This window comes from Homarus americanus, unplaced genomic scaffold (assembly GCF_018991925.1).
Source record: "Homarus americanus isolate GMGI-L3 unplaced genomic scaffold, GMGI_Hamer_2.0 scaffold58699, whole genome shotgun sequence".
NCBI lineage: Eukaryota > Metazoa > Arthropoda > Malacostraca > Decapoda > Nephropidae > Homarus > Homarus americanus.
Genome location: NW_024739531.1, coordinates 17804 through 44989, shown reverse-complemented (window position 1 = coordinate 44989; position 27186 = coordinate 17804). Strand labels below are relative to the sequence as shown.

The window sequence follows — 27186 nt, the reverse complement described above, 5'->3', positions numbered from 1 at the left end:
GAGGGTCCCTGGGAGCTCCGCTGTCCATGACATGGCCCCAGTGGACGCCAACGCTCCTGAGAGGGTCTCTGGGAGAGCTGCTGTCTCAGGAAGAGCCCCTGGTGACGATAGCGCCCCTGGCAAGGCCTCTGAGGGCCCCACCGTCTCTGGCAAGGCCCCAGGGGCCGCAAACGCCCCTTGCAGGACCCCTGGGGGTGCTCACGTGCCTGGGAGGGCCCCTGAGCTACCGATGGCCCTGTGAGTGTCCCTGATGGCGCTATCGTCTCTGGCAAGGCCCCTTGGGGCGCCACCGCCATTGAAGGGCACTTGGAGACGCCGATGTCCCTCAGAGTACTCCTAGGACGCCGCTGTCACTGGAAGAGTCCCCAGGGTGCCGCAGCCCCTGGGAGGGTCCCTGCAAGCGCTCCCGTCTCTGGGAAGGCCCCTGGTTGCAGTAGTTTTTGCTCTATTTAGAGCTCTGGGAGAAGCAACGTTAACCAAATACACCGCCGCTCATCACATTTCCAGTATCATCGCATTCTGGAGAAGGCAATGGAGAATAATATCAACAGGAAAACATAAGTTGAGGTGTTGTGCTGACTGACTGCTCTCTGATCCTTTTGGCTGTAATTTGGTGGGTTAAAGAATAGTCCACCAATCACAGTTAAGTAAGGGACTGCTTGAGGTATATAATATACAGTGTATGACACGACGGTTAAGCATGTCGTAGGGCCCACCGGGACCCTTGGTACGGTCCCTGGGGTTGGCGCCAGCCCTGGGAGCTCTGCTCTCCCTGGCTACCATCCCGGAGAGGGCCCCTGGGTGCAACGGTGTCCCTGGGAGGGCCTCTGGGTTCTCCACCGTCCCTGGCAAGACCCTGGGAGCACCAGTGTCCTTGGGAGAGCCTATGTGAGCGCCGCTGTCGCTGGCAGAGCCCCTGGGAACGCGCCACTGCCCTTGGCCAAGCCCCTGGGAGTGCTGCCGTTTCTGGGAGGACCCCTTGGAAGGCCACTGTCCCAGGGAGAGAACTTATGGGCGCCAGCACCACTGGCAAGGCCCCTGAAGGCGCCACTGCCTCTGGCAAGGCCCTTGAGGACTCCACTGCCTCTGGCAAGGTCCCTGGGGCCACCACCGCCTGTTGCAGGGCCCCTGGGTGTGCCGTCGTCCATGGGAGGGCCCCTGGGACGCCGCTGTCACTGGAAGAGTCCCCAGGGTGCAAAAGTCCCTGGGAGTGTCCCTGCAAGCGCTCCCGTCTCTGGGAATGCCCCTGGTTGCAGTAGTTTTTGCTCTATTTAGAGCTCTGGGAGAAGCAACGTTAAATAAATACACCGCCACCCATCACATTTCCAGTATCATCGCATTCTGGAGAAGGCAATGGAGAATAATATCAACAGGAAAACATAAGTTGAGGTGTTGTGCTGACTGACTGCTCTCTGCTCCTATTGGCTGTAATTTTGTGCTTAAAGAATAGTCCACCAATCACAGTTAAGTAAGGGACTGCTTGAGGTATATAATATACAGTGTATGACACGACGGTTAAGCATGTCGTAGGGCCCACCGGGACCCTTGGTACGGTCCCTGGGGTTGGCGCCAGCCCTGGGAGCTCTGCTCTCCCTGGCTACCATCCCGGAGAGGGCCCCTGGGTGCAACGCTGTCCCTGGGAGGGCCTCTGGGTTCTCCACCGTCCCTGGCAAGATCCTGGGAGCACCAGTGTCCTTGGGAGAGCCTATGTGAGCGCCGCTGTCGCTGGCAGAGCCCCTGGGAACGCGCCACTGCCCTTGGCCAAGCCCCTGGGAGTGCTGCCGTTTCTGGGAGGACCCCTTGGAAGGCCACTGTCCCAGGGAGAGAACTTATGGGCGCCAGCACCACTGGCAAGGCCCCTGAAGGCGCCACTGCCTCTGGCAAGGCCCTTGAGGACGCCACTGCCTCTGGCAAGGTCCCTGGGGGCACCACCGCCTGTTGCAGGGCCCCTGGGTGTGCCGTCGTACATGGGAGGGCCCCTGGGACGCCGCTGTTACTGGAAGAGTCCCCAGGGTGCAAAACTCCCTGGGAGTGTCCCTGCAAGTGCTCCCGTCTCTGGGACGGCCCCTGTTTGCAGTAGTTTTTGCTCTATTTAGAGCTCTGGGAGAAGCAACGTTAAATAAACACACCGCCACCCATCACATTTCCAGTATCATCACATTCTGAAGAAGGTAATGGAGAATAATATCAACAGGAAAACATAAGTTGAGGTGTTGTGCTGACTGACTGCTCTCTGCTCCTATTGGCTGTAGTTTGGTGGGTTAAAGAATAGTCCACCAATCACAGTTAAGTAAGGGACTGCTTGAGGTATATAATATACAGTGTATGACACGACGGTTAAGCATGTCGTAGGGCCCACCGGGACCCTTGGTACGGTCCCTGGGGTCGGCGCCAGCCCTGGGAGCTCTGCTGTCCCTGGCTACCATCCCGGAGAGGGCCCCTGGGTGCGTCGCTGTCCCTGGGAGGGCCCCTGGGTTCGCCACCGTCCCTGGCAAGGCCCTGGGAGCACCAATGTCCTTGGGAGAGCCCATGTGAGCGCCGCTGTCGCTGGCAGAGCCCCTGGGAGGGCTGCCGTTTCTGGGAGGACCCCTTGGAAGGCCACTGTCCCAGGGAGAGAACCTGGGGGCGCCAGCACCACTGGCAAGGCCCCTGAAGCCGCCACTGCCTCTGGCAAGGGCCTTAAGGACGCCACTGCCTCTGGCAAGGTCCCTGGGGGCACCACCGCCTGTTGCAGGGCCCCTGGGTGCGCCGTCGTCCATGGGAGGGTCCCTGGGGCGCTGCTGTCACTGGGAGAGTCAATGGGGGCACCGCCATCTCTGGGAGGGCCCTTGGGAGCGTCCCTGTCCCTGGGAGCGTCCTGGCTTGCGCTACCGCCTTTGGCACGGTCCCTGCGGGCGCTGCTGTTCCTGGGAGAGCCCCTGAGTCTGCCAATGTCCCTGGATGAGCCTGTAGGGGTGCCACCGCCCATGGCACGGGCCCTGGGAGAACTCCTGTCCCTGGGAGGATCCCTACAAGCGCTCATGTCCCTGGGAGGGCCGTGGTTGCAGTAGTTTTGCACTATTTAGAGCTCTGGGAGAAGCAACGTTAAATAAATACCCCACCGCCCATCACATTTCTAGTATCATCACATTCTGAAGAAGGTAATGGAGAATAATATCCAACAGGAAAGCATAAGTTGAGGTGTTTGCTGACTGCCAGCTCTCTGCTCCTATTGGCTGTCACTTGGTGGGTTAAAAGAATAGTCCACCAATCACAGTTAAGTAAGGGACTGCTGGATGTATGTAATATATATATGACACTATGGACAATCTTGCCATAGGGCTCCTGGGGACCCTTGGTACGATTTCTGGGTCGGCGCTTCCCCTGGGAGGGTCCCTGGGAGCTCCGCTGTCCATGACATGGCCCCAGTGGACGCCACCGCTCCTGAGAGGGTCTCTGGGAGAGCTGCTGTCCCAGGAAGAGCCCCTGGTGACGATAGCGCCCCTGGCAAGGCCTCTGAGGGCCCCACCGTCTCTGGCAAGGCCCCAGGGGCCGCGAACGCCCCTTGCAGGACCCCTGGGGGTGCTCACGTGCCTGGGAGGGCCCCTGAGCTACCGATGGCCCTGTGAGTGTCCCTGATGGCGCTATCGTCTCTGGCAAGGCCCCTTGGGGCGCCACCGCCATTGAAGGGCACCTGGAGACGCCGATGTCCCTCAGAGTACTCCTAGGACGCCGCTGTCACTGGAAGAGTCCCCAGGGTGCTGCAGCCCCTGGGAGGGTCCCTGCAAGCGCTCCCGTCTCTGGAAAGGCCCCTGGTTGCAGTAGTTTTTGCTCTATTTAGAGCTCTGGGAGAAGCAACGTTAACCAAATACACCGCCGCTCATCACATTTCCAGTATCATCGCATTCTGGAGAAGGCAATGGAGAATAATATCAACAGGAAAACATAAGTTGAGGTGTTGTGCTGAATGACTGCTCTCTGCTCCTATTGGCTGTAATTTGGTGGGTTAAAGAATAGTCCACCAATCACAGTTAAGTAAGGGACTGCTTGAGGTATATAATATACAGTGTATGACACGACGGTTAAGCATGTCGTAGGGCCCACCGGGACCCTTGGTACGGTCCCTGGGGTCGGCGCCAGCCCTGGGAGCTCTGCTCTCCCTGGCTACCATCCCGGAGAGGGCCCCTGGGTGCAACGCTGTCCCTGGGAGGGCCCTGGGTTCTCCACCGTCCCTGGGAAGACCCTGGGAGCACCAGTGTCCTTGGGAGAGCCTATGTGAGCGCCGCTGTCGCTGGCAGGGCCCCTGGGAACACGCCACTGCCCTTGGCCAAGCCCCTAGGAGTGCTGCCGTTTCTGGGAGGACCCCTTGGAAGGCCACTGTCCCAGGGAGAGAACTTATGGGCGCCAGCACCACTGGCAAGGCCCCTGAAGGCGCCACTGCCTCTGGCAAGGCCCTTGAGGACGCCACTGCCTCTGGCAAGGTCCCTGGGGGCACCACCGCCTGTTGCAGGGCCCCTGGGTGTGCCGTCGTACATGGGAGGGCCCCTGGGACGCCGCTGTTACTGGAAGAGTCCCCAGGGTGCAAAAGTCCCTGGGAGTGTCCCTGCAAGCGCTCCCGTCTCTGGGAATGCCCCTGGTTGCAATAGTTTTTGCTCTATTTAGAGCTCTGGGAGAAGCAACGTTAAATAAACACACCGCCACCCATCACATTTCCAGTATCATCACATTCTGAAGAAGGTAATGGAGAATAATATCAACAGGAAAACATAAGTTGAGGTGTTGTGCTGACTGACTGCTCTCTGCTCCTATTGGCTGTAGTTTGGTGGGTTAAAGAATAGTCCACCAATCACAGTTAAGTAAGGGACTGCTTGAGGTATATAATATACAGTGTATGACACGACGGTTAAGCATGTCGTAGGGCCCACCGGGACCCTTGGTACGGTTCCTGGGGTCGGCGCCAGCCCTGGGAGCTCTGCTGTCCCTGGCTACCATCCCGGAGAGGGCCCCTGGGTGCGTCGCTGTCCCTGGGAGGGCCCCTGGGTTCGCCACCGTCCCTGGCAAGGCCCTGGGAGCACCAATGTCCTTGGGAGAGCCCATGTGAGCGCCGCTGTCGCTGGCAGAGCCCCTGGGAGGGCTGCCGTTTCTGGGAGGACCCCTTGGAAGGCCACTGTCCCAGGGAGAGAACCTGGGGGCGCCAGCACCACTGGCAAGGCCCCTGAAGCCGCCACTGCCTCTGGCAAGGGCCTTAAGGACGCCACTGCCTCTGGCAAGGTCCCTGGGGGCACCACCGCCTGTTGCAGGGCCCCTGGGTGCGCCGTCGTCCATGGGAGGGTCCCTGGGGCGCTGCTGTCACTGGGAGAGTCAATGGGGGCACCGCCATCTCTGGGAGGGCCCTTGGGAGCGTCCCTGTCCCTGGGAGCGTCCTGGCTTGCGCTACCGCCTTTGGCACGGTCCCTGCGGGCGCTGCTGTTCCTGGGAGAGCCCCTGAGTCTGCCAATGTCCCTGGATGAGCCTGTAGGGGTGCCACCGCCCATGGCACGGGCCCTGGGAGAACTCCTGTCCCTGGGAGGATCCCTACAAGCGCTCATGTCCCTGGGAGGGCCGTGGTTGCAGTAGTTTTGCACTATTTAGAGCTCTGGGAGAAGCAACTTTAAATAAATACGCCGCCGCCCATCACATTTCCAGTATCATCGCATTCTGAAGAAGGTAATGGAGAATTATATCAACAGGAAAACATAAGTCGAGGTGTTGTGCTGACTGACTGCTCTCTACTCCTATTGGCTGTAATTTCGTGGGTTAAAGAATAGTTCACCAATCACAGTTAAGTAAGGGACTGTAATATATATATGACACTATGGACAAGCTTACCATAGGGCTCCTGGGGACCCTTGTTACGATTCCTGGGGTCGGCGCTTCCCCTGGGACGGTCCCTGGGAGGTCCGCTCTCCATGACATGGCCCCAGTGGACGCCACCACTCCTGAGAAGGTCTCTGGGAGTGCTGCTGTACCACGGAGAGCCCCGGTGAGCGCTGCCGTCTCTGGCAGGGTTCCTGGGAGCACCGCTGTCTTTGGGAGGGCTTTTGTGAGTGCTGATGACCCTCAGAGAGCCCCTGGGGTGCCAGTGCCCCTAGCAGGGCCCTTAGGGGTGCCAGCGCCCCTGGCAGGGAACCTGCAGGCGCCAACGCCTCTGGCAGGGCCCATGGAGGCGCTTCCGTCCCTGAGAGGGTCCCTGGGAGTGCCGCTGTGCCTCAAGGGCCCCTGGGGGCGCCGCTGTCCCTGCCAAGTCCCCTTGGAGCACTGCTTTCGCTGGGAGAACCCCTGGGAGCGCCACTGCTTCTGGCAAGGTGCCTGGAAGCGCCGGCGCTTGTGGGAGGGCCCCTGAGGGCCTCGTGCCCAGCTTCTCCGGCATGGGAAAGCATGGAGTAGGTTATCCTGTCGGCCCCTGGTGCTGTGTCCTTGCTTCGTTTTATCGACTTCTGGAGTTCTTGCTGGTTGAAGGGTCTATCGATGTCATCTACACTATTGCAGGCCTCTTCGATCATCTGGAGTCTGCTCTGTCGCAGACGCCGTTGTGTCTCCTCCACATGTCTCGGGAGGTTTTTCGTTGCTGCTGGATTGGTGGTGGTGGTGGTGTTGTCTTCCCAGATGCCCTTTGGATCTGGGACCACATTTTGCCGAGGGAGATGTGCTCGTTCAGTTCGGAGCACCACTTGAGCCAGCTCACGCTTTTGACCTCTTCCTTCTCTTCCCTGGTATCCTTGACTATGTCTTGCAGGAGATGTCTGTTTGTGTCCGTGGGATGTCATCTGTAGTTTCTTCGGGCCATGTTCACTCTCTGGTTGAGTTCTTTCACCCTGGGACAGTAGTACCAGTAATCCTTGTACTGTGTTGATGTGGGTTTTGTTTTTGGAATAGCCTCTTCTGCCGCTTGGTGAAACGCCTCGACCAACTGTTGGTGGAGGGTTGTCTCGTCCACGGGTGCTGCACCAGCCGGCTGTGATTTGGAGCACCACTTAGCCAGATGTTTCCTATAGAGTTCCCAGTGTTTACACACAAGAATTCTCTTTAAATGAAACATTAAGTGATGAAAGTTGATAGCGTTAAAAGATTTAAGGTTTAGAGATAAAATGTTTCCCCCATATTAAAATAATTCACGAGGATAATATCTGACAGTGTTGTTGTTGTAGTTGTTGTTAGTTACTGTAGTTGTTGTTTTAGTTGTGGTTATTATAGTAGAAGCTAGAAGTTGTCCTTGTTACTTACTGTCAAGCCGGGTTATCAGTTTATTTACTATCACATATTAACATAACTCTCACCACTCCTTAAAAGCGTTGAGTCATCTTCAACTGAAACATTCGGTGTCTTATCTTTTACTTAGATATTCCAAATTACTTTATTATTTCGACTCCATTAAAACAAATGAAAGATATTGACAGTAGATGTGAGAATTTTGTATTTAACATATTTCTCAACCCTTATAATGCTTTAGCCTAGCAAATGGTGACATGGAAACTGTAAATAAGTTTGTGTATTTGGGAGCAACATGCAGTAAGAAGTGGTAAAAGATAACAAGAGTGGGATGGTTATGGCGAGGTTATCAGAAGGTTCACGACTCTGGCACACAAAACACAGTGAAGTATTTGTTCCAACTATTCTCTGTCCATTTGAAACTGTAATTTTCTCCGGCATTGACACTCAGATAGATAGATAATGGATGGTGTGTGTGTGTGTGTGTGTGTGTGTGTGTGTGTGTGTGTGTGTGTGTGTGTGTGTGTGTGTGTGAGTGTGTGTGTGTGTTCAGGTCGTCACTATAATACTAGATCCCTATTAACTGCATGGAGTACCTGGCTTAACTCCTATTACTTTGATGTCGTCTTCTTAAATGGTGTTTACTCCCTACATAATGTTTCTCTTTGGTCGTCCAACTTCGATGTGTTTTTTTCTCCTTATAATCTACCATATCTTGCTATCAATGCATGTCTCGGTGGACGTCAGTACTCAGGCAATGGAGTTCAGAGGAGGTTCTGTCCTGGGCACCATCCAGGAGGCTCACAGTGCACAGGACACACTATCCGGCTACACACACGTCCACAACACCCCAGTGACACCTAAGCCTGTGTTTACCATCAGTCACTCAGCTGCTGGGTGGGAAGATGACGGGGGAAGCAGAAAACCTTCCCGGGAGGAGGTACAACATGATAAACCTAATCTAAGAGAAGGTAAGTGACGTGAAAAAGACGTCTATATGTAATTATCCATCATGTTGGGCACAAAAAAGGGGGCAAGAATAAGTTATAATATACTGTTAGTTATTTGGGACGAAACAATATTTTCTGTGTCCAAAATTCACAAAACCTGAATTGAATAATTGTTTCTCTAGAGTTATAGAATCGGAGTGTACAGTATAGTGCCTCTGGTGTGTCTGTGTTGCAGTCACTGAGTGTTGGGGAGCGCGCCACACCTTGACGATGATGCTGTCACTATGCCTGGCGTTACAATTTTCTATGCGAGTGAACTTGTCCATAGCCATCGTAGCGATGGTGGGAACGACCTCCTACAACGACACTCTCGACACCTGCCCCTCGTCAAACGACACAGATAACGGCTCCAGTGACGACGACGACGATGACCTGGTGAGTGTCGTCCCTCTGAGCCATGTTGTACGCCAGTGGTGAACCAAAATGTCAGTGATAAAAGAATTTGAAGACATCCTTGATTTTGTGTGTGTGTGTGTAATAATAATAATAATAATAATAAACGGTTTATTAAGAGAGTTGCAGCCGGTGGCTGAAAATATACAGACTTACATTTGATTTAGACATAATGATATAATATGCATTGAATACATTTACAGGGCTGTACAGTACATAAATCAGGAGTTGTTTATTATTTTAACAATAAATGGGATGGTGCTGTTCTTATATCTATCGGTGCGGGCTCTTATGGGCTGAATTTTGTTGTAGTGGCGGACTGCGCGAGGTGGGTATGTGTGTGTGTGTGACCGTAAAAATGCTGGAAGTGAAAATAGTTTTATTCCGGGAGTACAGTTTCAGTTTTTACTTGTTGACACAAAATTTTGTGAAGATTATTTATAGATTCCACAAATATAGTTCACAAGAGACTAATTTGGTTATTACCGGAGGGAAGACAAGATGATAAAGACAGGATACATAGATAATGCAGCGTGACAGGTAATAGTTGTGTGTGATGTGGCAATTTGATAAGCGGTAGTTAGTTCATGGACTAATTGTGTAATTCCTGACTAGAAAGAAGTATTTTTTTTCTATTATTTAATTCCATACAAGAAAGTGTTGGAGATAATGAAGGAAGGCGTGAGATTTCGAGTTATTTAATATATTTAATACTAATATTGGCACGTTGAAGCTTACTTTACTCTTAGAAGTGACATGAATACTTACAATTAACTTCATCATAAATACGAAATCTTGATGTTGAAACAGACTCTCTGTAGAATGATTTATCACAAGATATTACGAGTTATATTTCCTCGTGCTATGTTTACACTCAGCAAGGAAAGTTCAGCTGGGATGAACAAACTCAGGGGCTGGTGTTGGGAGCCTTCTACTGGGGTTACGCCACTACTAACTTTGTGGGCGGACGGGTGGCGGAGCACATGGGGGGCCGCCTGGTGTTGGGCCTCAGCACCGGGCTCTCCTCCCTGGCCACCGTCATTAGCCCCCTCTGTGCCTACGTCTGTAAGGAGCTCTTCATCTTTGTCAGGATTTTAGAAGGTGCTTGTCAGGTAAGTCACAGAGATAATTATGTATTGTTGAGTGTTTGTGTGTGAGATTATACACGGTTTCATATGAAGTGACAGTAGTAGTTTTATAATATAGTTCACTCACGATAAAACTTATCTCCAGAGACTGTCATTTGATCACAGTCCTTGAAACATTATGGTGTGATAAGTTATCAACTCTGAATTAAACCAACTATGGCTTGAAGGTTGGGTTACTTGAGTTCATTATATATAAAGAAAAAAATTACTGCCTTTATCATATAAGCAAAGATTAGATATCGCTAAAGGCGGCGTCACACAAACACCAAAACATAACCCAAGCGTGTTGTTGGTGTTGCAGGGCGCCAGCTTCCCTGTCGTCGGTCTCCTCCTGGCTACCTGGATACCCCCTGAAGAGAGAGCCAAACTCGCCTCCATTGTATACTCAGGTAAGCTCTTCCACTACTTGTATTTGATATTCTTTAACTGAAGTTTTGAAGTTACTGAGCTCACGGTGTGTTTTACGAGGGAAACAACGGTAATGTACGGAGGTTGGAGGAAAACCAAGTGAATGTTGATGTCAGTATTACCATAAATGTTAATTAATTCCACATATATTAACTATATAGCTCTCTCTAGTATAATATACATCCGTTAACATGGCATCATCTATGGTGCCACAAGTGATCTCATCAGCGTAGTTCTAAAGAATTTGGTGTGTGTGTATTGGACAAGGGTGTAAGCAGCAAGAGTCCTGTAATGATTGTAACACACAGGGTCGGAGGCGGGAACGATGGTGACGCTGGCGATGAGTGGTTGGCTGTGTGGGTGTGGGAGTGGGTGGCCCTCCGCCTTCTACGTGTTCGGTGTTCTGGGATTGGTGTGGTGTATTACCTGGTTCCTGCTGGTGCACGACTCACCTCACACACACCCAAGGATCACCCCAGCCGAACTCACGTATATCCAGTCAAGTCTAAGCTCAGTCACAACAACTAGGGTAAGACTGAGGACATCTTAGTAGAGTGGGCGGTGGTTTAATGGTTCAACTTGAGACGATTTTCACGTGATGAACAAAAAAATGAAACTCATCTGACGTGAAGACTCTCCAGGTCACTGCATACAACAGCACAACTTAACTACTGAGGGAATGAAGACAGGCATGTGGGGAGTGTGAGTTCTGGGGTCCATGACAAATTTCAGTTCTCTCTCTGCAAAACCATGGCCCAGGATCGCTAACACATTAAATAAATAACACTACATCTTTCATATATTTTTCACTGAATGACTCACTATTGTGTACTAAATTAATATAGCCCTTTTTCCCTTCAGATAAAGAACATCCCATGGAAGGCCATTTGGACATCAGGACCAATGTGGGCTGGGATGATGTTTGCAGTTGGCTCCAGCTTCGGGTTCTTCATCGTACTGACGGAGCTGCCGACTTACCTTAGCAACATGCAGCATTTCGATTTAAACAACGTCAGTTGAAGTCTTTATTCCTCTAGCTCTGTCAGGTGTTCCCAATACTTTTAAACTACCTTGACAAAAACCAATAATTTATCCATAAAATAAACCAAGTTGTTCAATAATTTATCTCTACCCCCCAGAACGGTATCATGTCTGGGTTACCATATCTGGTGTCGTGGATCTTTGCCATGACGTGGGGCTCCCTTATGGACACCCTGACGGAGAGACGAGTGTTGTCTGTGACCACTGTGAGGAGAGTGTCCAGCGCCGTAGGTGAGCATCAACACAACACATAACACTGAAAAATTTGAATAACATTATATATATTGAAAAACACAGAAACAGGTGAACACAAAAAAACATGTATGTATATATGTATGTATGTATGTATGTATGTATGTATGTAATAATAATAATAATAATAATTAACGGTTTATTGAAAGAGCTTGGCAGCCAGAAGGCTGAAAATATACAGTTACATATTTGGGGAATGGGTTACGAATTACAAATAATATACAAGTGACATAAGTGACACAAATAAGACATATAGTAACTTTATGTATGTATGTATGTATGTATGTATGTATGTATGTATGTATATATGTATGTATGTCCAAAACAACTTAACAGACACTTCATATGAGCGTCATGGGAATGGTCTTACAATGGGTACTGTCTCACCTTTAAACAAAGATGTGCGAGAGACGGGAATGAAAATTTTAATGTAAAGTCTGTCTGTCTATTAGTGTTAACCTCCCAGATTAATTAACGCTAAAAAATTATCCTTTGAATCCATTAGTTCAGAAGTCTTGTACTGTACCACATTCGGTGTTTTTGAAATGACACACACACACACATACCAAACTATACTACATGTCATATTTTCCAGGTTGTTACGGCTTTTCCCTGGCACTGCTCGCCATGTGTTTCGTGAGGTGTAACTCAACCTTAGCTATTATCACCATGTGTGTGGCTCTCGGCCTCACTGGGGCAATGTACAGCGGGGCGTTCCTTCTTGCAATGGAAATCGCTCCTAACCTGGCTGGCACTCTTGTGGGGATCAGTACTACCATCTCTGGCATCATTGGGTTCCTTGCCCCGGTTTTCACCGGTGCCATCATCAACGATAATGTAAGTCAATCTGTGTTGTATAATGCCTACAGGAAGTGATTGATATATTTAATAGTTGTTTCTTTATATATATACAAGACGAAATATAACTTTGACAAAAAAATATGGGTATATACAGGGTGTAATAACCAGGGGGCCCTTATTGGTGTTTGAAATGAAAGGAAAAGAATATTTCCATAGCCTAAAAGTCATGCTAACTAATCATGGCTGTGGACTTTAAAGTCGAAATTCAAAACGCGAGTAGGAGTATCGTACCTGAGCCTTGAAGATGGTAGTTACGCAGATTCTGACCAGGATAAAGCTGAGGCATTGAACAGCTTCTTTTCCTCGGTGTTCACAAGAGAGGATGCGAACAATCTTCCTGCATTTGAGGACAGACGTTTCGACACAGCACTGACCAACATTGAGATCACAGAAGAGGTTATAAGAAATAAATTGTCAGAGCTAAAGGTCCATAAGAGTCCCGGCCCTGACATGGTGCATCCCAGAGTGCTAAGAGAGTTGTGCAATGAGCTAGCTGAGCCCCTGAAGATCCTGTTCAGTAAATGACTGGATGAACAAAAGGTCCCCAGTGATTGGAAAATGGCTTATGTGAGTCCTCTCTTCAAGAAGGGCGATCGTCACTCCACGAACAACTATAGACCGGTGTGCCTAACCAGCATAGTAAGTAAAGTATTTAAGAGCATTATAAGAGATGCCATGATGGAACATCTACTACGAAACAACTTTGTAAGGGATTGCCAACACAGTTTTATGCCAGGGCGCTCCTGCGTAGCACAATTGCTCAAAGTACTGGATGTTTGGACCCAAATTCCGGAACAGGGTGGTAATGTCGACACTATATACCACGATTTTGCCAAGGTTTACGAAAGCATACCCCATGAAAGGCTGAAAATTAAACTGGAAGGGTACGGGATTCGGGGAAATGTCCCAGCGTGGATCGGAGACTTTCTCCATGACTGCAAGCAGTGTGTGGTGATTAATAGCATAAATCATCACGTGTACCCGTCACAATCGGGGTACCACAGGGCAGTAAATGGGCCCGCTGTTGTTTGTTTGCTTCCTAAATGACATGCCTGAAGCTGTACACTCCTCCATACAAATGTTTGCGGATGACCAAGTTATTTCGGGAAATTAGGAACCAAGCAGACTATGAAGAGCTGCAGAAAGATCTCTGTGAGCTCCAAGAATGGTCGAAGAAATGACTGCTGAGATTTAATGTCTTGAAGTGTAAGAGGATGCACCTCGGACGTACCAACGGTAAGGAGGCGTATCACATATCCCAACGGGACGAAGAAACTGCTTTAATTAAGATTGAATGTGAGAAGGACCTGGGTGTGTGCGTTGACAATGAGCTGAAGTTTCCGGGCCATTGTCAGAAGAAGGTAAAACAGGAAACTAAATTATTAAGTCTTATAAGAAGGTCGTTCAGATAGGTCCGTCCCTCATAACGATCCTCAAGAATGAAGTGCTTCCCCGTCTGGAGTACTGTCACCCCGTCTGGTCCCCGAGATATGCTACGGAATGTCAGTTGGTTGAAAATGTCCAAAGGAGGGCCACCAGACTGGTGCCTGCACTATGGCACCTCAGCTACCCAGAGAGATTAGAGTGCCTGCAATTGCCTAGCTTATACTACAGACGGGCAAGGGGCGACCTAATTGAGGTGTATAAACATCTCATAGGGCACTACTCAGTTGAGTGCCCTTACCTGGAGCTGGTGGACGCTCGCCCCACAAGGGGTCACAGATCAAGGTTGAAGAAGCCGCAAGTCCAGAAAACTGTGAGGGGCAACTTTTTCGGAGTGAGGATTGTGAACTCTTGGAACAATTTGCCAGAGAGTGTTGTGAGGGCACCGAGTATGAGCTCTTTCAAGAGCAGACTTGACCAACACTGGAGGAGGTTCAGATACATTCAGGAGCCGGTGCATGCTCGGTACTTGCCAACAGTGCGTAACAGAGACGTGACTGATCGCCCGAGCGGTTAACGAGCCGATCAGTGGTGAAGAGGATAAAGGTAAAAAAATAAAGTTCAGTATATAGATGATTGTTTAATTATTCGCAACGCTTCTTTAATACAATAACGATCTTAAAATATGCTAAACTTTTTCACCCTCAGCAAACATTTGGTAGGTGGAGTATAGTGTTCCTTGTTGCAGCTGGATTGAACATGTGCACTGCGACCTTCTATATGTTTTTCATGTCAGTAGATGTTCAGCCTTGGAATGACCCGACAACTGACGATAAAGGTTGGTGCTTCCCGTATCATAAGGCAGTGTTTTGTCTGACTAGTGTTAACGCGATCAAGAGGCAATAAATATTAATAATTAACAACCATTTGAAATACTCATGGTTGAGATCTATCTGATTATTAATTAATGGTGAATTCTATAGTGAAATGCTTTCAAAGTAAGTCTGTGTGTGTGTGTGTGTGTGTGTGTGTGTGTGTGTGTGTGTGTGTGTGTGTGTGTGTGTGTGTGTGTGTGTGTGTCTGTGTTCAAGTATGTCTATGTTTGTGGTTTAAATATACAAGTTAAATTAACTAAAATTGTGTTCACAGAAAAGACATCAACGGCAGACAACGGGAACAGTGGCAACAGATATATATAAACAGAGTGAAGATAAGCTCACTAGCTCTCCTTTGAGTAACTTCTCTCACCTCAAGCTGTAACTCACTCAAGGTTGACACACAGCTTACTCCCGCGCTGCCCAAGTTACTCCTTGATCGCACTCCTGGACAATTCTCCAAGTTTTATTAAATACTCCTGCAGCGTATTTTCGGACACAAAGAGCCAATCTCACTCGCCACTTCCTGAAAAACAACAAAATATCAGGATTCGGACACTCTCGACGTTAAGAATCCAAGCGCCTCCGTACAAGTGTTTGACGCTAAAGGTGGTGAAGCCCTTCGCCACAATGAGGTCCAAGAGGAAACGAACAAGTGAAAAAAACGAGTCCTATAATCATGACCTCACATTAGGGATCGTAACTCAGGGTAATTGTGAAGGAACATAGTGAATACTTGACACCTTTTGTCGCTACGTTTAGTCAGATTCATGTACTCTCTGTTCTTTGGTCTTATGTTCACACCACAGGACGCACTCAAGCACATTTACTCTTCCTGACAAAACAAAAAATCCCAGAGACTGATTATTCTTGAAATCTCTGTAAAACCTGACGTTCTAACACTTACAATACCTATGTGTGTTGGATGATAATTCTTTTCTTTGTCAGCGTCAAACTTTATACAACAAAAAACCTTGGTTGCAGTTAAGGGGAAAGAGCTCCTGTCTGCCTTATTATTTTTTTATATTAAGAATTCTTCGAAGTATATTTCACTACAGATGAGTAATTTAAGTAGCTAACGTTTACATCACGGTCCACTGGATGCGTTCATTCTCTCCATTACTACTTTCAAAACGTAAAAAAATATCAAGTCATTTACATTTTCAATTATTATAATTATCAAACTTGAAAATTATTTAATATTCACTGTTCATAAGAATATCCATCACCTTAATATCTACATTCATAATCATTTAATCACCACGACTGTAGAGGCTCTGTTTTTCTGGCATGTCACTTGTACAAATATTCTAAAACATTATAGTAGCTTCCGTGACGCCCGCTGGACCACCACTCCACGACCCCCTGACGGAGACACAATGATCCTCCCCATACTGGCCAGATATTTTGTAAATAACATTGATTATGTGTTAAAGGAATATTCTTCCTTCCTTAGGCTTCAGTAAGCCCCTTTATAATATTTATACTGTATATACTTGTCACACTTACCAGATGCTTCTGGTGTCATTGTACAGGGGTACCTAGCCCCTAGTGACAGCACTAGGATCCCGCTTCCTCTATCAAGGAATAAACAATTGAAATTGAAATTGAATTGAACCTTATAGTACTAATGAGATAACACACACAATTTTTCTACAATAAAATGATCATTCCACATATCATGAGGAATGTGTTAACGTGTATGTGTGTCATTCCTGCTAAAACTTTATAAATACGTGTAAATAACAACCTAATTTATTATACCAAAACAGCAGTAGAGTATAATAGCCATATTTATATTATCAACAAGGTTAGGTCAGGTAAGGGTTGGTCAGGTAAGGTTCGGTCAGGTAAGGTTTGGTCAGATACGGTTAGGTCAGGTAAGGTTAAGTGAGGCAAGGTTTGGTCAGGTAAGGTTTGGTCAGGTAAGGTTTGGTCAGGTAAGGTTAGGTGAGGCAAGGTTTGGTCAGGTAAGGTTTGGTCAGGTAAGGTTAGTTCAGGTCAGTTTAGTTTCCCTTCCATAACATTTAAAATCTTCTAATTAGTCAGGTGTGAGCCAGGTTATGTCCCCAGGAGATGAAGTTTACAGTACATAATCTTGATACCTTGTAGAATTAAACAGTACATCCCACAGTGTCTACAAATAAATCAATACAGCATAATAGATCTTATTTACTGTTTCCTTGTGAATTTTTTTTGACGATAATCATGTAACTTGGGCAGCAGAAGGACTTGTCAAAGAGAAGATTCAAATGAAAGACATGTCCCTCTAGTCCTGAGACAGTCTTCTTTGAGTGTATAATCTCACTCAATTAAGTCTGAAATAATTCTTTTATTTCTGGTGATCTATAAAATTTATATACGAATCATAAAAATATAGACTGGTAAAAAAAATAGATAAAATATAAGGGCCATTCACAGCGTCAGTACAATTGTAACTGCTATTTGAGTATAAATTCATATAAATCCTAAGAAAAACTACGTAAACCATTGACATAAACCATTGACTCTTCAGGGTTCTATGTCGTTGACTCTTCAGGCTTCTATGCCCTTAACACATGAGACATAAAGGCAAGCATGAACTTAGCATGCTTCCCTGTTGGGCACTGTAAACGCTTCTGCGCTTCACCTTACACAAGGATGTAGGGGAGTGTCCCCCACCCCCCCAAAAAGAAAAAGGTAGACCCCCGGGCGGTAGCATGACGAGCTACGTACCACCGTCTAGCACCGCCGGGACCAGTTCGAGGCTGGGCCCAGCTCACTTAAACTGATCACTCGGGTATGAAAGAGCTTGTTTTATTTTATTTTATTTATTATTTTTATTTTCTACGGGAATTAGCCCACCCGGGCACAGGTCAAACGACCCACAACGGGGTGTCGGGTAGTGCAGTGTGTTGTGGTGTAGGGTAGTGTAGTGTGGTGTGGTGTAGAGTAGTGTAGTGTGGTGTGGTGTAGAGTAGTGTAGTGTGGTGTGGTGTAGAGTATTGTGGTGTGGTGTAGAGTAGTGTAGGGCAAGGTAGTGTGGTGTAGGATAGCGTAGTGTAGTGTGGTGTGGTGTAGGGTAGTGTGGGGTGGTATAGAGTGGTGTGGTGTGGTGTGGTGTAGAAGTGGTGTGGTGTGGTGTGGTGTAGAAGTAGTGTGGGGGCAAGGTAGTGTGGTGTGGTGTGTGGTGTAGGGCAAGGTAGTGTGGTGTGGGGAGTAGTGTAGGGTAAGAGTGGTGTGGTCCTTAGGATAGTGTGAGAGTGTGAGTGTGGTGTGTGGTGTAGGGAGTAGTGTAGTGTGGTGTGGTGTAGAAAGTGTAGGGCAAGGTAATTAATGGTGTGGTGTAGAGTAGTGTGGGGCAAGGTGGTGTGGTGTGGGGTAATTGGTGTAGGGTAAGGTGGTGTGGTGTGGGATGGTGTGGTGTAAAGTAGTGTAGGGTAAGGTAGTGTGGTGTGGTGTAGGGTAGTGTAGTGTAGTGTGGTGTAGGGTAAGGTAGTGTTGTGGTGTAGGATAGTGCAGTGTGGTGTGGTGTAGAGTAGTGTAGTGTGGTGTAGAGTAGTGTAGGGTAAGGTAGTGTGGTGTGATGTAGAGTTGTGTAGTGTGGTGTGGTGTAGAGTAGTGTAGGGTAAGGTAGTGTGGTGTGGTGTAGAGTAGTGTAGTGTGGTGTGGTGTAGAGTAGTGTAGTGAGGTGTGGTGTAGGAGTAGTGTAATTAATGGTGTGGTCTAAGGTAGTGTAGTGTGGTGTGTGGTGTAGAGTGAGTGTAGTGTGGTGTGGTGTAGAGTAGTGTAGTGTGGTGTGGTGTAGGGTAGTGTGGTGTGGTGTAGGGTAGTGTAGTGTGGTGTGGTGTAGAGTAGTGTAGTGAGGTGTGGTGTAGAGTAGTGTAGGGTAAGGTAGTGTGGTGTAGGGTAGTGTGGTGTGGTGTGGTGTAGAGGTGGTGTGGTGTGGTGTGGTGTGGGGTAGTGTGGTGTGGTGTGGTGTGGGGGTGGTGTGGTGTGGTGTGGTGTGGGGTAGTGTGGTGTGGTGTGGTGTGAGAGTGGTGTGGTGTGGTGTGGTGTGGGAGTGGTGTGGTGTGGTGTGGTGTAGGGTAGTGTGGTGTGGTGTGGTGTGGGGTGAGTGTAGGGTAAGGTAGTGTGGTGTATGATAGTTTAGTGTAGTGAAAAGGCAGACAGACAGAATGAGAAATGCTGACAGACAGACACAAATAGGCAGGGCCAGACAGACAGACAGATATGCTGAGATAGACGGACAGACAAACAGACAGACAGATAGATAGAAAGAGAAAAGAGACAGAGAGCAGACAGACACACAGAAAAAATGCAGAGACAAACAGTCAGACAGACAAAAAAGTGAGAAACACGGAATGACAGACAGATAGACACAAGCAGATAGACGGAGACAGACAGAGGATAGACAGACAAACAGACAGAGTGAAAATACAGACACAGACAGACAGACAGACAGACAGACAAAAGAGACAAAAAATAGATGACAGACAGAATGACAGAGACATACACAGAGACAGTGATAGACAGATGGAGACAGACAGAGAGATTGCCGGACAAACAGAGACAGTGAGAGGCAAACAGGCAAGAGCAATCAGAAGACAGACGGACAGACACAGACAGACAGACAGGCAAAGAGAGAAAGAGAGAAAGAGAGAGAGAGAGAGAGAGAGATAAGTAGAAAGATCATATAGGCACAGCAGACAGACAGGGACAAGCATGCAAACGGAGACATACACCCAGAGTTTGTCTGTCACTTTCTGTCTGTCTGTCTTTATTCTGTCTGGGTCTCTGTCTGTCTGTGTGTGTGTCTCTTTGTTTGTCTACCTGACTGTCAGTCTCTGTCTGTCTGTGTTTGTCTCGGTCTGTCAATTTGTCTCAGTGTAGGGCGGTAGTGTGGTGTAGGATAGTGTAGTGTGGTGTGGTGTGTGGTGTAGGGTAGTGTGTGTGGTGTGGTGTAGAGAAAGTGTAGGGCAAGGTAGTGTGGTGTGGTGCAGAGTAGTGTAGGGCAAGGTAGTGTAGTGTAGGGTAGGTAGTGTGGTGTAGGATAGTGTAGTGTAGTGTGGTGTGGGTGTAGGATAGTGTAGTGTGGTGTGGTGTAGGAGTAGTGTAGTGAGGTGTAGTGTAGAGTAGTGTAGTGTTGTGTGGTGTAGAGTAGTGTAGTGTGGTGTGGTGTAGGGTAGTGTGAGTGTGGTGTGGTGTAGAGGTAGTGTAGTGTGGTGTGGTGTAGTCAGTGAGGTGTGGTGTAGAGTAGTGTAGGGTAAGGTAGTGTGGTGTAGGGTAGTGTAGGGTAAGGTAGTGTGGTGTATGATAGTTTAGTGTAGTGAAAAGGCAGACAGACAGAATGAGAAATGCTGACAGACAGACACAAATAGGCAGAGCCTGACAGACAGACAGATATGCTGAGATAGACGGACAGACAAACAGACAGACAGATAGATAGAAAGAAAGAGAGGCAGAAGCAGACAGACACAGAAAAATGCAGAGACAAACAGTCAGACAGACCAAAAAGTGAAAACACGGACAGACAGACAGATTAGACACAAGCAGATAGACGGAGACAGACAGAGGATAGACAGACAAACAGACAGAGTGAAAAATACAGACACAGACAGACAGACAGACAGACAGACAGACAAAAAGACAGACAAATAGACAGACAGACAGAATGACAGAGACATACAAGAGACAGTGATAGACAGATGGAGACAGACAGAGCCGGACAAACAGAGACAGTGAGAGACTGACAAACAAACAATCAGAGAGACAGAAGGACAGACATTGTGAAAAGACAGACAAAACGAAACCGAGAGTCAGACGGACAGACACAGACAGACAGACAGGCAAAGAGAGAGAGAGAGAGATAAGTAGAAAGATCATATAGGCACAGCAGACAGACAGGGACAGCATGCAAACGGAACATACACCTAGAAGTTTGTCTGTCACTCTGTCTGTCTGTCTTGTTTATCTGTCTGTTGGTCTCTGTCTGTCTGTGTGTGTCTCTTTGTTTGTCTACCTGACTTTCTAGTCTCTGTCTGTCTGTGTTTGTCTCGGTCTGTCAATTTGTCTCAGCTTCTCTGTCTTTCTCACAATGTTGGTCTCTGCCTGTCTGTTCTGTCTGTATATCTGGCTCTCTGTCTATCTGTCTTTCTGTCTGTTTTGTGTCTGTCTGTCTCTGACTGTCTTCTCAGTCTTTGTCAGTGTGTCTGTCTGTCTGTCTGTTGTGTGTGTGTGTGTGTGTGTGTGTGTGTCTGTCTGTCTGTCTGTCTCACTCTGTCTGTTTGTGTCTTGTCAATCTCTGACTTTCTTGTCTGTCTCTCTGTCTGTCAGTTTAACTGTCTATGTCTGTCTCTTTCTGCCTGACTGTCTCTGTCTGTCTGACTGTGTGTGTTAGGTTTTTATTTGGAGGGTGGTTGTTGGTTACAACACAACACAACTCTCCCTACAATGCAATATAACACAACACAACTCTCCTATACAATACAACACAACACAATTCTCCCACAACACAACACAACACAACTCCTACAATGCAAACTCAACACAACTCTCCTACAACACAACAACAACACAACTCTCTCTGCACCACAACACAACACAACTCCCCTACAACACTCCCCCTACAACATAACACAACACAACACAACTCCCCTACAACACAACACAACTCTCCCTACAACACAACACAACACACTCTCTCTGCACCACAACACAACACAACCCTACAACTCACCACAACTCCCCTACAACATAACACAACACAACACCCCTACAACACAACACAACACACTCTCTCTGCACCACAACACAGCACAGCTCACAACACAACACAACTCTCTGCACCACAACACAACACAGCTCCCTACAACACAACACAGCACAACCCACAACACAACACAACACAACTCCCCAATACAACACAACACAACACAACACAACACAACTCCCTACAACACAACACAACACAACACAACTCCCTGCAACACAACACAACACAACTCCCCTACAACACAACACAACTCTCCCTACAACACAACAAAACAACTCTCCTACAATGCAATATAACACAACACAACTCCCCTACTATACAACACAACACATCTCTGCAACACAACACAACACAACACAACTCCCTACAACACCACACCTCTCTCTGCAACACAACACAACACAACTCCCCTACAACACAACACAACACAACTCTCTCTGCACCACAACACAACACAACTCCCCTACAACACAACACAACTCTCCTACAACACAACACAACGCCCTACAACACAACACAACGCCCCTACAACACAACACAACGCCCCTACAACACAACACATCTCTGCAACCACACAACTCTCCCTACAACACAACAACTCCCCTACAACACAACACAACACAACTCTCCTACAATACAACACAACACCATCTCTCTGCACCACAACACAACACAACTCCCCTACAACACAACACACAACTCCTACAACACAACACACCTCTCTGCACACAACACAACACAACTCCCACAACACAACACAACACAACTCCCCCTACAACACAACACAACACAACTACTCCCCTACAACACAACACAACACAACTCCCCTACAACACAACACAACACAACACAACTCCCTACAACACAACACAACTCTCCTACAACACAACAAAACACAACTCCCTACAATGCAATATAACACAACACAACTCCCCTACAACACAACACAACACAACTCTCTCTGCACACAACACAACACAACTCCCCCTACTATACAACACAACACAACTCTCTCTGCAACACAACACAACACAACACAACTCCCCTACAACACAACACATCTCTGCAACACAACACAACACAACTCCCCTACAACACAACACATCTCTGCACCACAACACAACACAACTCACAACACAACACAACTCTCCTACAACACAACACAGCCCTACAACACAACACAACGCCCCCTACAACACAACACAACACACTCTCTCTGCAACACAACACAACTCTCCTACACAACACAACTCCCTACAACACAACACAACACAACTCTCCTACAATACAACACAACACAAATCTCCCTACAATACAACACAACACAACTCCCTACAATACAACATAACACAAGTGTATGATTGTCTATTTGTGTACACACACAATGACTCATATGTGTGCGTGTATGACTATCTTGTATTTGACTGTCATGTGTGTCCTTGTATGACTGTCTTGTTGGCCTCTCATGTGTGTGCGTGTATGCATGTGTATATAACTCATGTCTATCTATCAGCGGCGACTGGTGAAACATATCAACATAGATCCTGATATTGAATAGTTAATGAAGACATTTTGCAAGAACCTATCCCAAACAACAGCGTCACGTAATTAATGAAGAAAAACTGCAAAAATACCACATGTAACATAAATACAACTTCTGGAATATTGATCAGTGCCCCTGGCGGCGGCCTGGCGAACTAGGTACCACCGTCCAGCTCCGGCGGACAAGATCGAGCTGGACCCAGCCAGTTGCTCACCAGACTTTTCACTCAAGTGGGTGACAACACGAGTATGACACCCATCCTGGGAGGTGGAGAATGGTACCATCCGTAAGGCGCCAACGGAAGGTATCAGGACCCACTGACTGGGAAGGGTGTGAATACCGACGACGACGACGAAGAAGCAGAAGAAGAAGACGACGACGACGAAGAAGAAGAAGCAGAAGAAGACGACGACGACCGAAGAAGAAGAAGCAGAAGAAGACGACGACGACGAAAAAAGAAGAAAAAAGAAAGAAAGAAGAAAGAAAGAAGAATCAACACCCATCCTGGGAGGTGGAGAATGGTACCATTTTTTTTTAGGTTAAGGTGGAGAAAGGATGGAAGGCATGCTGGGGCTCAAGGCACAGCCAGGCATGAGGATGGAGAAGTCACAACATATAGTCGTGGGGGAAAGGTTGGAAGAAGTTTAATGAGTTAAACAGAGGGACGACACCCTTGTTTATATTACAGAGTTTGTTGGCTAACTAAGCTAACCTAGGATTTAGAATGAGGTTGCACAATGGTTATTTTAGTAGACAATGACTAGATTGATTTTACAATTACAAGTTTATTAACATCTTATACTGTATTACGTTATGGACTCACTCGATTTTGACTTGTTAAATGTGAATTTATATCATCTAAGTTTTAATCTAAGGTGGATCACTGTGGCGGACATAGATGGATCGCGGGTTGGGTTGTTGTAGTGTGGGCAGACTCCGGGGCCACCAGGCGTGGGGTCTCCTCTGTTGATGCCTTCCCGCGTAGGTGGTCTGGGCTGTGAGGGTCGTCCAGGAGCTTGTCCCAAACCTTCTTCCTAGGCGATGGAACCTGAAGTTGGGGGCCTCTGTTTTATTTCTTAGGTGGATGGTTTCCACTGTCTCCTGGTAGGGTGGCGCTTGGCCACTGGCTGACCTCAAACATTTGTTTTGGAAGCTCTGTAGTTGTTGTAGTCTAGTCTTCCCGAGCGAGTGGTATAGATGGGTACTCCAACACAGGCCTCCAGCGCCTTGTACAGGTGAACTTGTATCTTCTCAGGCATCAATTTAAAACGTTTTAATTTGGCTGCGGCGACTTTGGCTTTATTTAGTCTGTCCTTCACGTGGGGAATGATGCCCGTCCGAGAAATGATGAGGCCGAGCAACCTGCCTTGTTTAGAGTACTCAATCTCTTCGTCGTCGATCATCAATGGGGCCGGCTTGAATTTGGCTATGGGTATGACCTCAAATTTCGTTTTGTTTGTTTTTATTTTCCATTTATTTTCATACTCGAGATCTCCTCTATTGCCCGAGCAGTGAGTCGCGCCATCCTGCGTGGACCTTCCTGGGCAGGTGACGATCTGTGTTACATCGTCTGCATACATTAAGGCGCCAACGGAAGGTATCAGGACCCACTGACTGGGAAGGGTGTGGAATACCCCGACGACGACGAAGAAGCAGAAGAAGAAGACACGACGACGACGACGAAGAAAGAAGAAGAAGCAGAGACGACGACGACGAAAGAAGCAGAAGAAGACGACGACGACGACAGAAAAGAAAGAAAGAAAAGAAGAAGAAAAGAAGAAAGAATCAACACCCATCCTGGGAGGTGGAGAATGGTACCATCCGTAAGGTGCCAACGGAAGGTATCAGGACCCACTGACTGGGAAAGTGTGGAATAACCCCGACGACGACGAAGAAGCAGAAGAAGACGACGACGACGACTACGAAGAAGAAGCAGAAGAAGACGACGACGACGAAGAAGAAGAAGCAGAAGAAGACGACGCGACGACGAAGAAGAAAGAAGAAAGAAGAAGAAAGAAGAAAGATCAACACCCATCCTGGGAGGTGGAGAATGGTACCATCCGTAAAGGCGCCAACGGAAGGTATCAGGACCCACTGACTGGGAAAGTGTGGAATACCGACGACGACGACGAAAGAAGAAGAAGAAGAAGAAGAAGAAGAAAGGCAACAACAACGACGACAGAAGAAGACGACGACGACGACGACGAAAAAGAAGAAGAAAAGAAAGAAGAATCAACACCCATCCTGGGAGGTGGAGAATGGTACCATCCGTAAGGCGCCAACGGAAGGTATCAGGACCCACTGACTGGGAAGGGTGAATCTACGACGACGACGAAGAAGCAGAAGAAAGAAGAATCAACACCCATCCTGGGAGGTGGAGAATGGTACCATCCGTAAGGCGCCAACGGAAGGTATCAGGACCCACTGACTGGGAAGGGTGTGGACTCCTGACGACGACGACGAAGAAGAAAGAACGACGACGACGACGACGACGACGACGAAAGAAAGAAGAAAGAAGAAGGAAGAAGAAGAAGAATCAACACCCATCCTGGGAGGTGGAGAATGGTACCATCCGTAAGGCGCCAACGGAAGGTATCAGGACCCACTGACTGGGAGGTGGAAACCCCGACGACGACGAAGAAGAAGAAAGACGACGACGACGACGACGAAAGAAGAAAGAAGAAAAGAAGAAAGAAGAATCACACCCATCCTGGGAGGTGGAGAATGGTACCATCCGTAAGGCGCCAACGGAAGGTATCAGGACCCACTGACTGGGAAGAATGTGCCCCGACGACGACGAAGAAAGAAGACGACGACGACGACGACGAAAAAAGAAGAAAGAAAGAAGAAGAAGAAAGAAAAGAAGAATCAACACCCATCCTGGGAGGTGGAGAATGGTACCCCGACGACGACGAAGAAGAAGAAAGAAGAAAAGACGACGACGAAGAAGAAGAAGCAGAAAATGACGACGACGACGAAAGAAGAAGAAGCAGAAGAAGCCGACGACGACGACGAAAAAGAAGAAGAAGACGACGACGACGACGAAAAGAAGAAAGAAGAAAGAAGAATCAACACCCATCCTGGGAGGTGGAGAATGGTACCATCCGTAAAGGTGCCAACGGAAGGTATCAGGACCCACTGACTGGGAAGGGTGTGGAATACCGACGACGACGACGAAGCATAAGAAGACGACGACGACGACGACGACGACGAAGAGGAAGAAGCGAAAATGACGACGACGACGACGAAGAAGAAGCGAAAGAAGACGACGACGACGACGAAAAAAAGAAGAAGACGACGACGACGACGACGAAAAGAAGAAAGAAGAAAGAAGAAAGAATCAACACCCATCCTGGGAGGTGGAGAATGGTACCATCCGTAAGGCGCCAACGGAAGGTATCAGGACCCACTGACTGGGAAGAAGGGTGGAAATACCGACGACGACGAAAGAAGAAGAAGACGACGACGACGACGACGAAAAAAAGAAGAAGAAGAAGAAGCAAGACGACGACGACGACGAAAAAGAAGACGACGAAGAAGAAGAAGCAGAAGAAGACGACGACGACGACGAAAAAAGAAGACGACGACGACGAAAAAGAAGACGACGACGACGACGATGAAAAAGAAGAAAGAAGAATCAACACCCATCCTGGGAGGTGGAGAATGGTACCATCCGTAAAAGGCGCCAACGGAAGGTATCAGGACCCACTGACTGGGAAGAGTGAATAACTCCGACGACGACGAAAAGAAGAAACAGAAAGACGACGACGAAAAAGAAAGAAAAGAAAGAGGTGGAGAATGGTACCATCCGTAAGGCGCCAACGGATCAGGACTGGGAAGGGTGTTGAATACCCCCAACCTGCAGAGTTGTCTGGTAGTAGTGGCTTCAGTAATGGTTCCAGTAATGGTTCCAGATCTTCCAGGTGTTGTTCGTTGCTGGAATAAAAAATGTGGGGGTCAATGAATGAAAGAAGTAACGATAGAATATGTGAAATAAGAAAAAAAATATGGAATTGAATGTAAGATGAAATTATGAAGAAAAAATGTATATTGAAAGTTTGTGAAATAAGGAGAAAATAGTTAAATTATATGAAATATTAGACTAGAGAAAAAAAAAATAAGTGTTGATGAAAGAAAGAAAGATAAATTACGAAAGAATAGAAGCGTAACGGATCTTAAATGAAAGGGGAGAAATGAAAAAGGGGATGATTACCGCAAGAAGAAAGAAAGAAAAAACAATTAACAAAATAGATAACAATGAGAAACGACACAAAAATAAAGTAATATCGAA

At 47.7% G+C, this 27186-nt stretch overlaps 2 protein-coding genes across 2 annotated transcripts; one reads left to right on the top strand and one right to left on the bottom strand.

Moving 5' to 3' along the window:
• Nucleotides 1–1515: 1515 nt before the first annotated feature.
• On the bottom strand, nt 1516–5076 carry LOC121874797 (collagen alpha-1(III) chain-like). The gene is made up of 6 exons (XM_042379086.1): nt 4876–5076; nt 4045–4612; nt 3315–3555; nt 2788–3026; nt 2331–2725; nt 1516–2067 (listed from the first exon to the last, which is right to left on the bottom strand). Exons 1-6 carry the CDS (start codon nt 5074–5076, stop codon nt 1516–1518), a joined length of 2196 nt encoding a protein of 731 aa, XP_042235020.1.
• A 2517-nt stretch (nt 5077–7593) lies between these two features.
• LOC121874798 (putative inorganic phosphate cotransporter) lies at nt 7594–16015 on the top strand. The gene is made up of 11 exons (XM_042379087.1): nt 7594–7610; nt 7975–8198; nt 8413–8612; nt 9509–9742; nt 10080–10167; nt 10495–10715; nt 11048–11197; nt 11326–11458; nt 12075–12316; nt 14432–14561; nt 14873–16015. The coding sequence occupies exons 2-11, from the start codon at nt 7985–7987 to the stop codon at nt 14920–14922; spliced, it is 1662 nt and encodes a 553-aa protein (XP_042235021.1). The 5' UTR covers nt 7594–7610; nt 7975–7984; the 3' UTR covers nt 14923–16015.
• Nucleotides 16016–27186: the final 11171 nt, after the last annotated feature.

Bases quoted from the DNA above. Each gene is read 5' to 3' on its own strand.
- LOC121874798 (XM_042379087.1), top strand. From the start codon at position 7,985: ATGGAGTTCAGAGGAGGTTCTGTCCTGGGCACCATCCAGGAGGCTCAC. The intron at 8,613-9,508 runs GTGAGTGTCGTC...GTTTACACTCAG, and splicing joins ACGACGACGACGATGACCTG to CAAGGAAAGTTCAGCTGGGA. The intron at 11,198-11,325 runs GTCAGTTGAAGT...TCTACCCCCCAG, and splicing joins AGCATTTCGATTTAAACAAC to AACGGTATCATGTCTGGGTT.
- LOC121874797 (XM_042379086.1), bottom strand. From the start codon at position 5,076: ATGGGCTCTCCCAAGGACATTGGTGCTCCCAGGGCCTTGCCAGGGACG. The intron at 4,613-4,875 runs GTCATACACTGT...TATTGCAACCAG, and splicing joins ACGACATGCTTAACCGTCGT to GGGCATTCCCAGAGACGGGA. The intron at 3,027-3,314 runs GCAAGATTGTCC...CGGCCCTCCCAG, and splicing joins GGGTCCCCAGGAGCCCTATG to GGACATGAGCGCTTGTAGGG.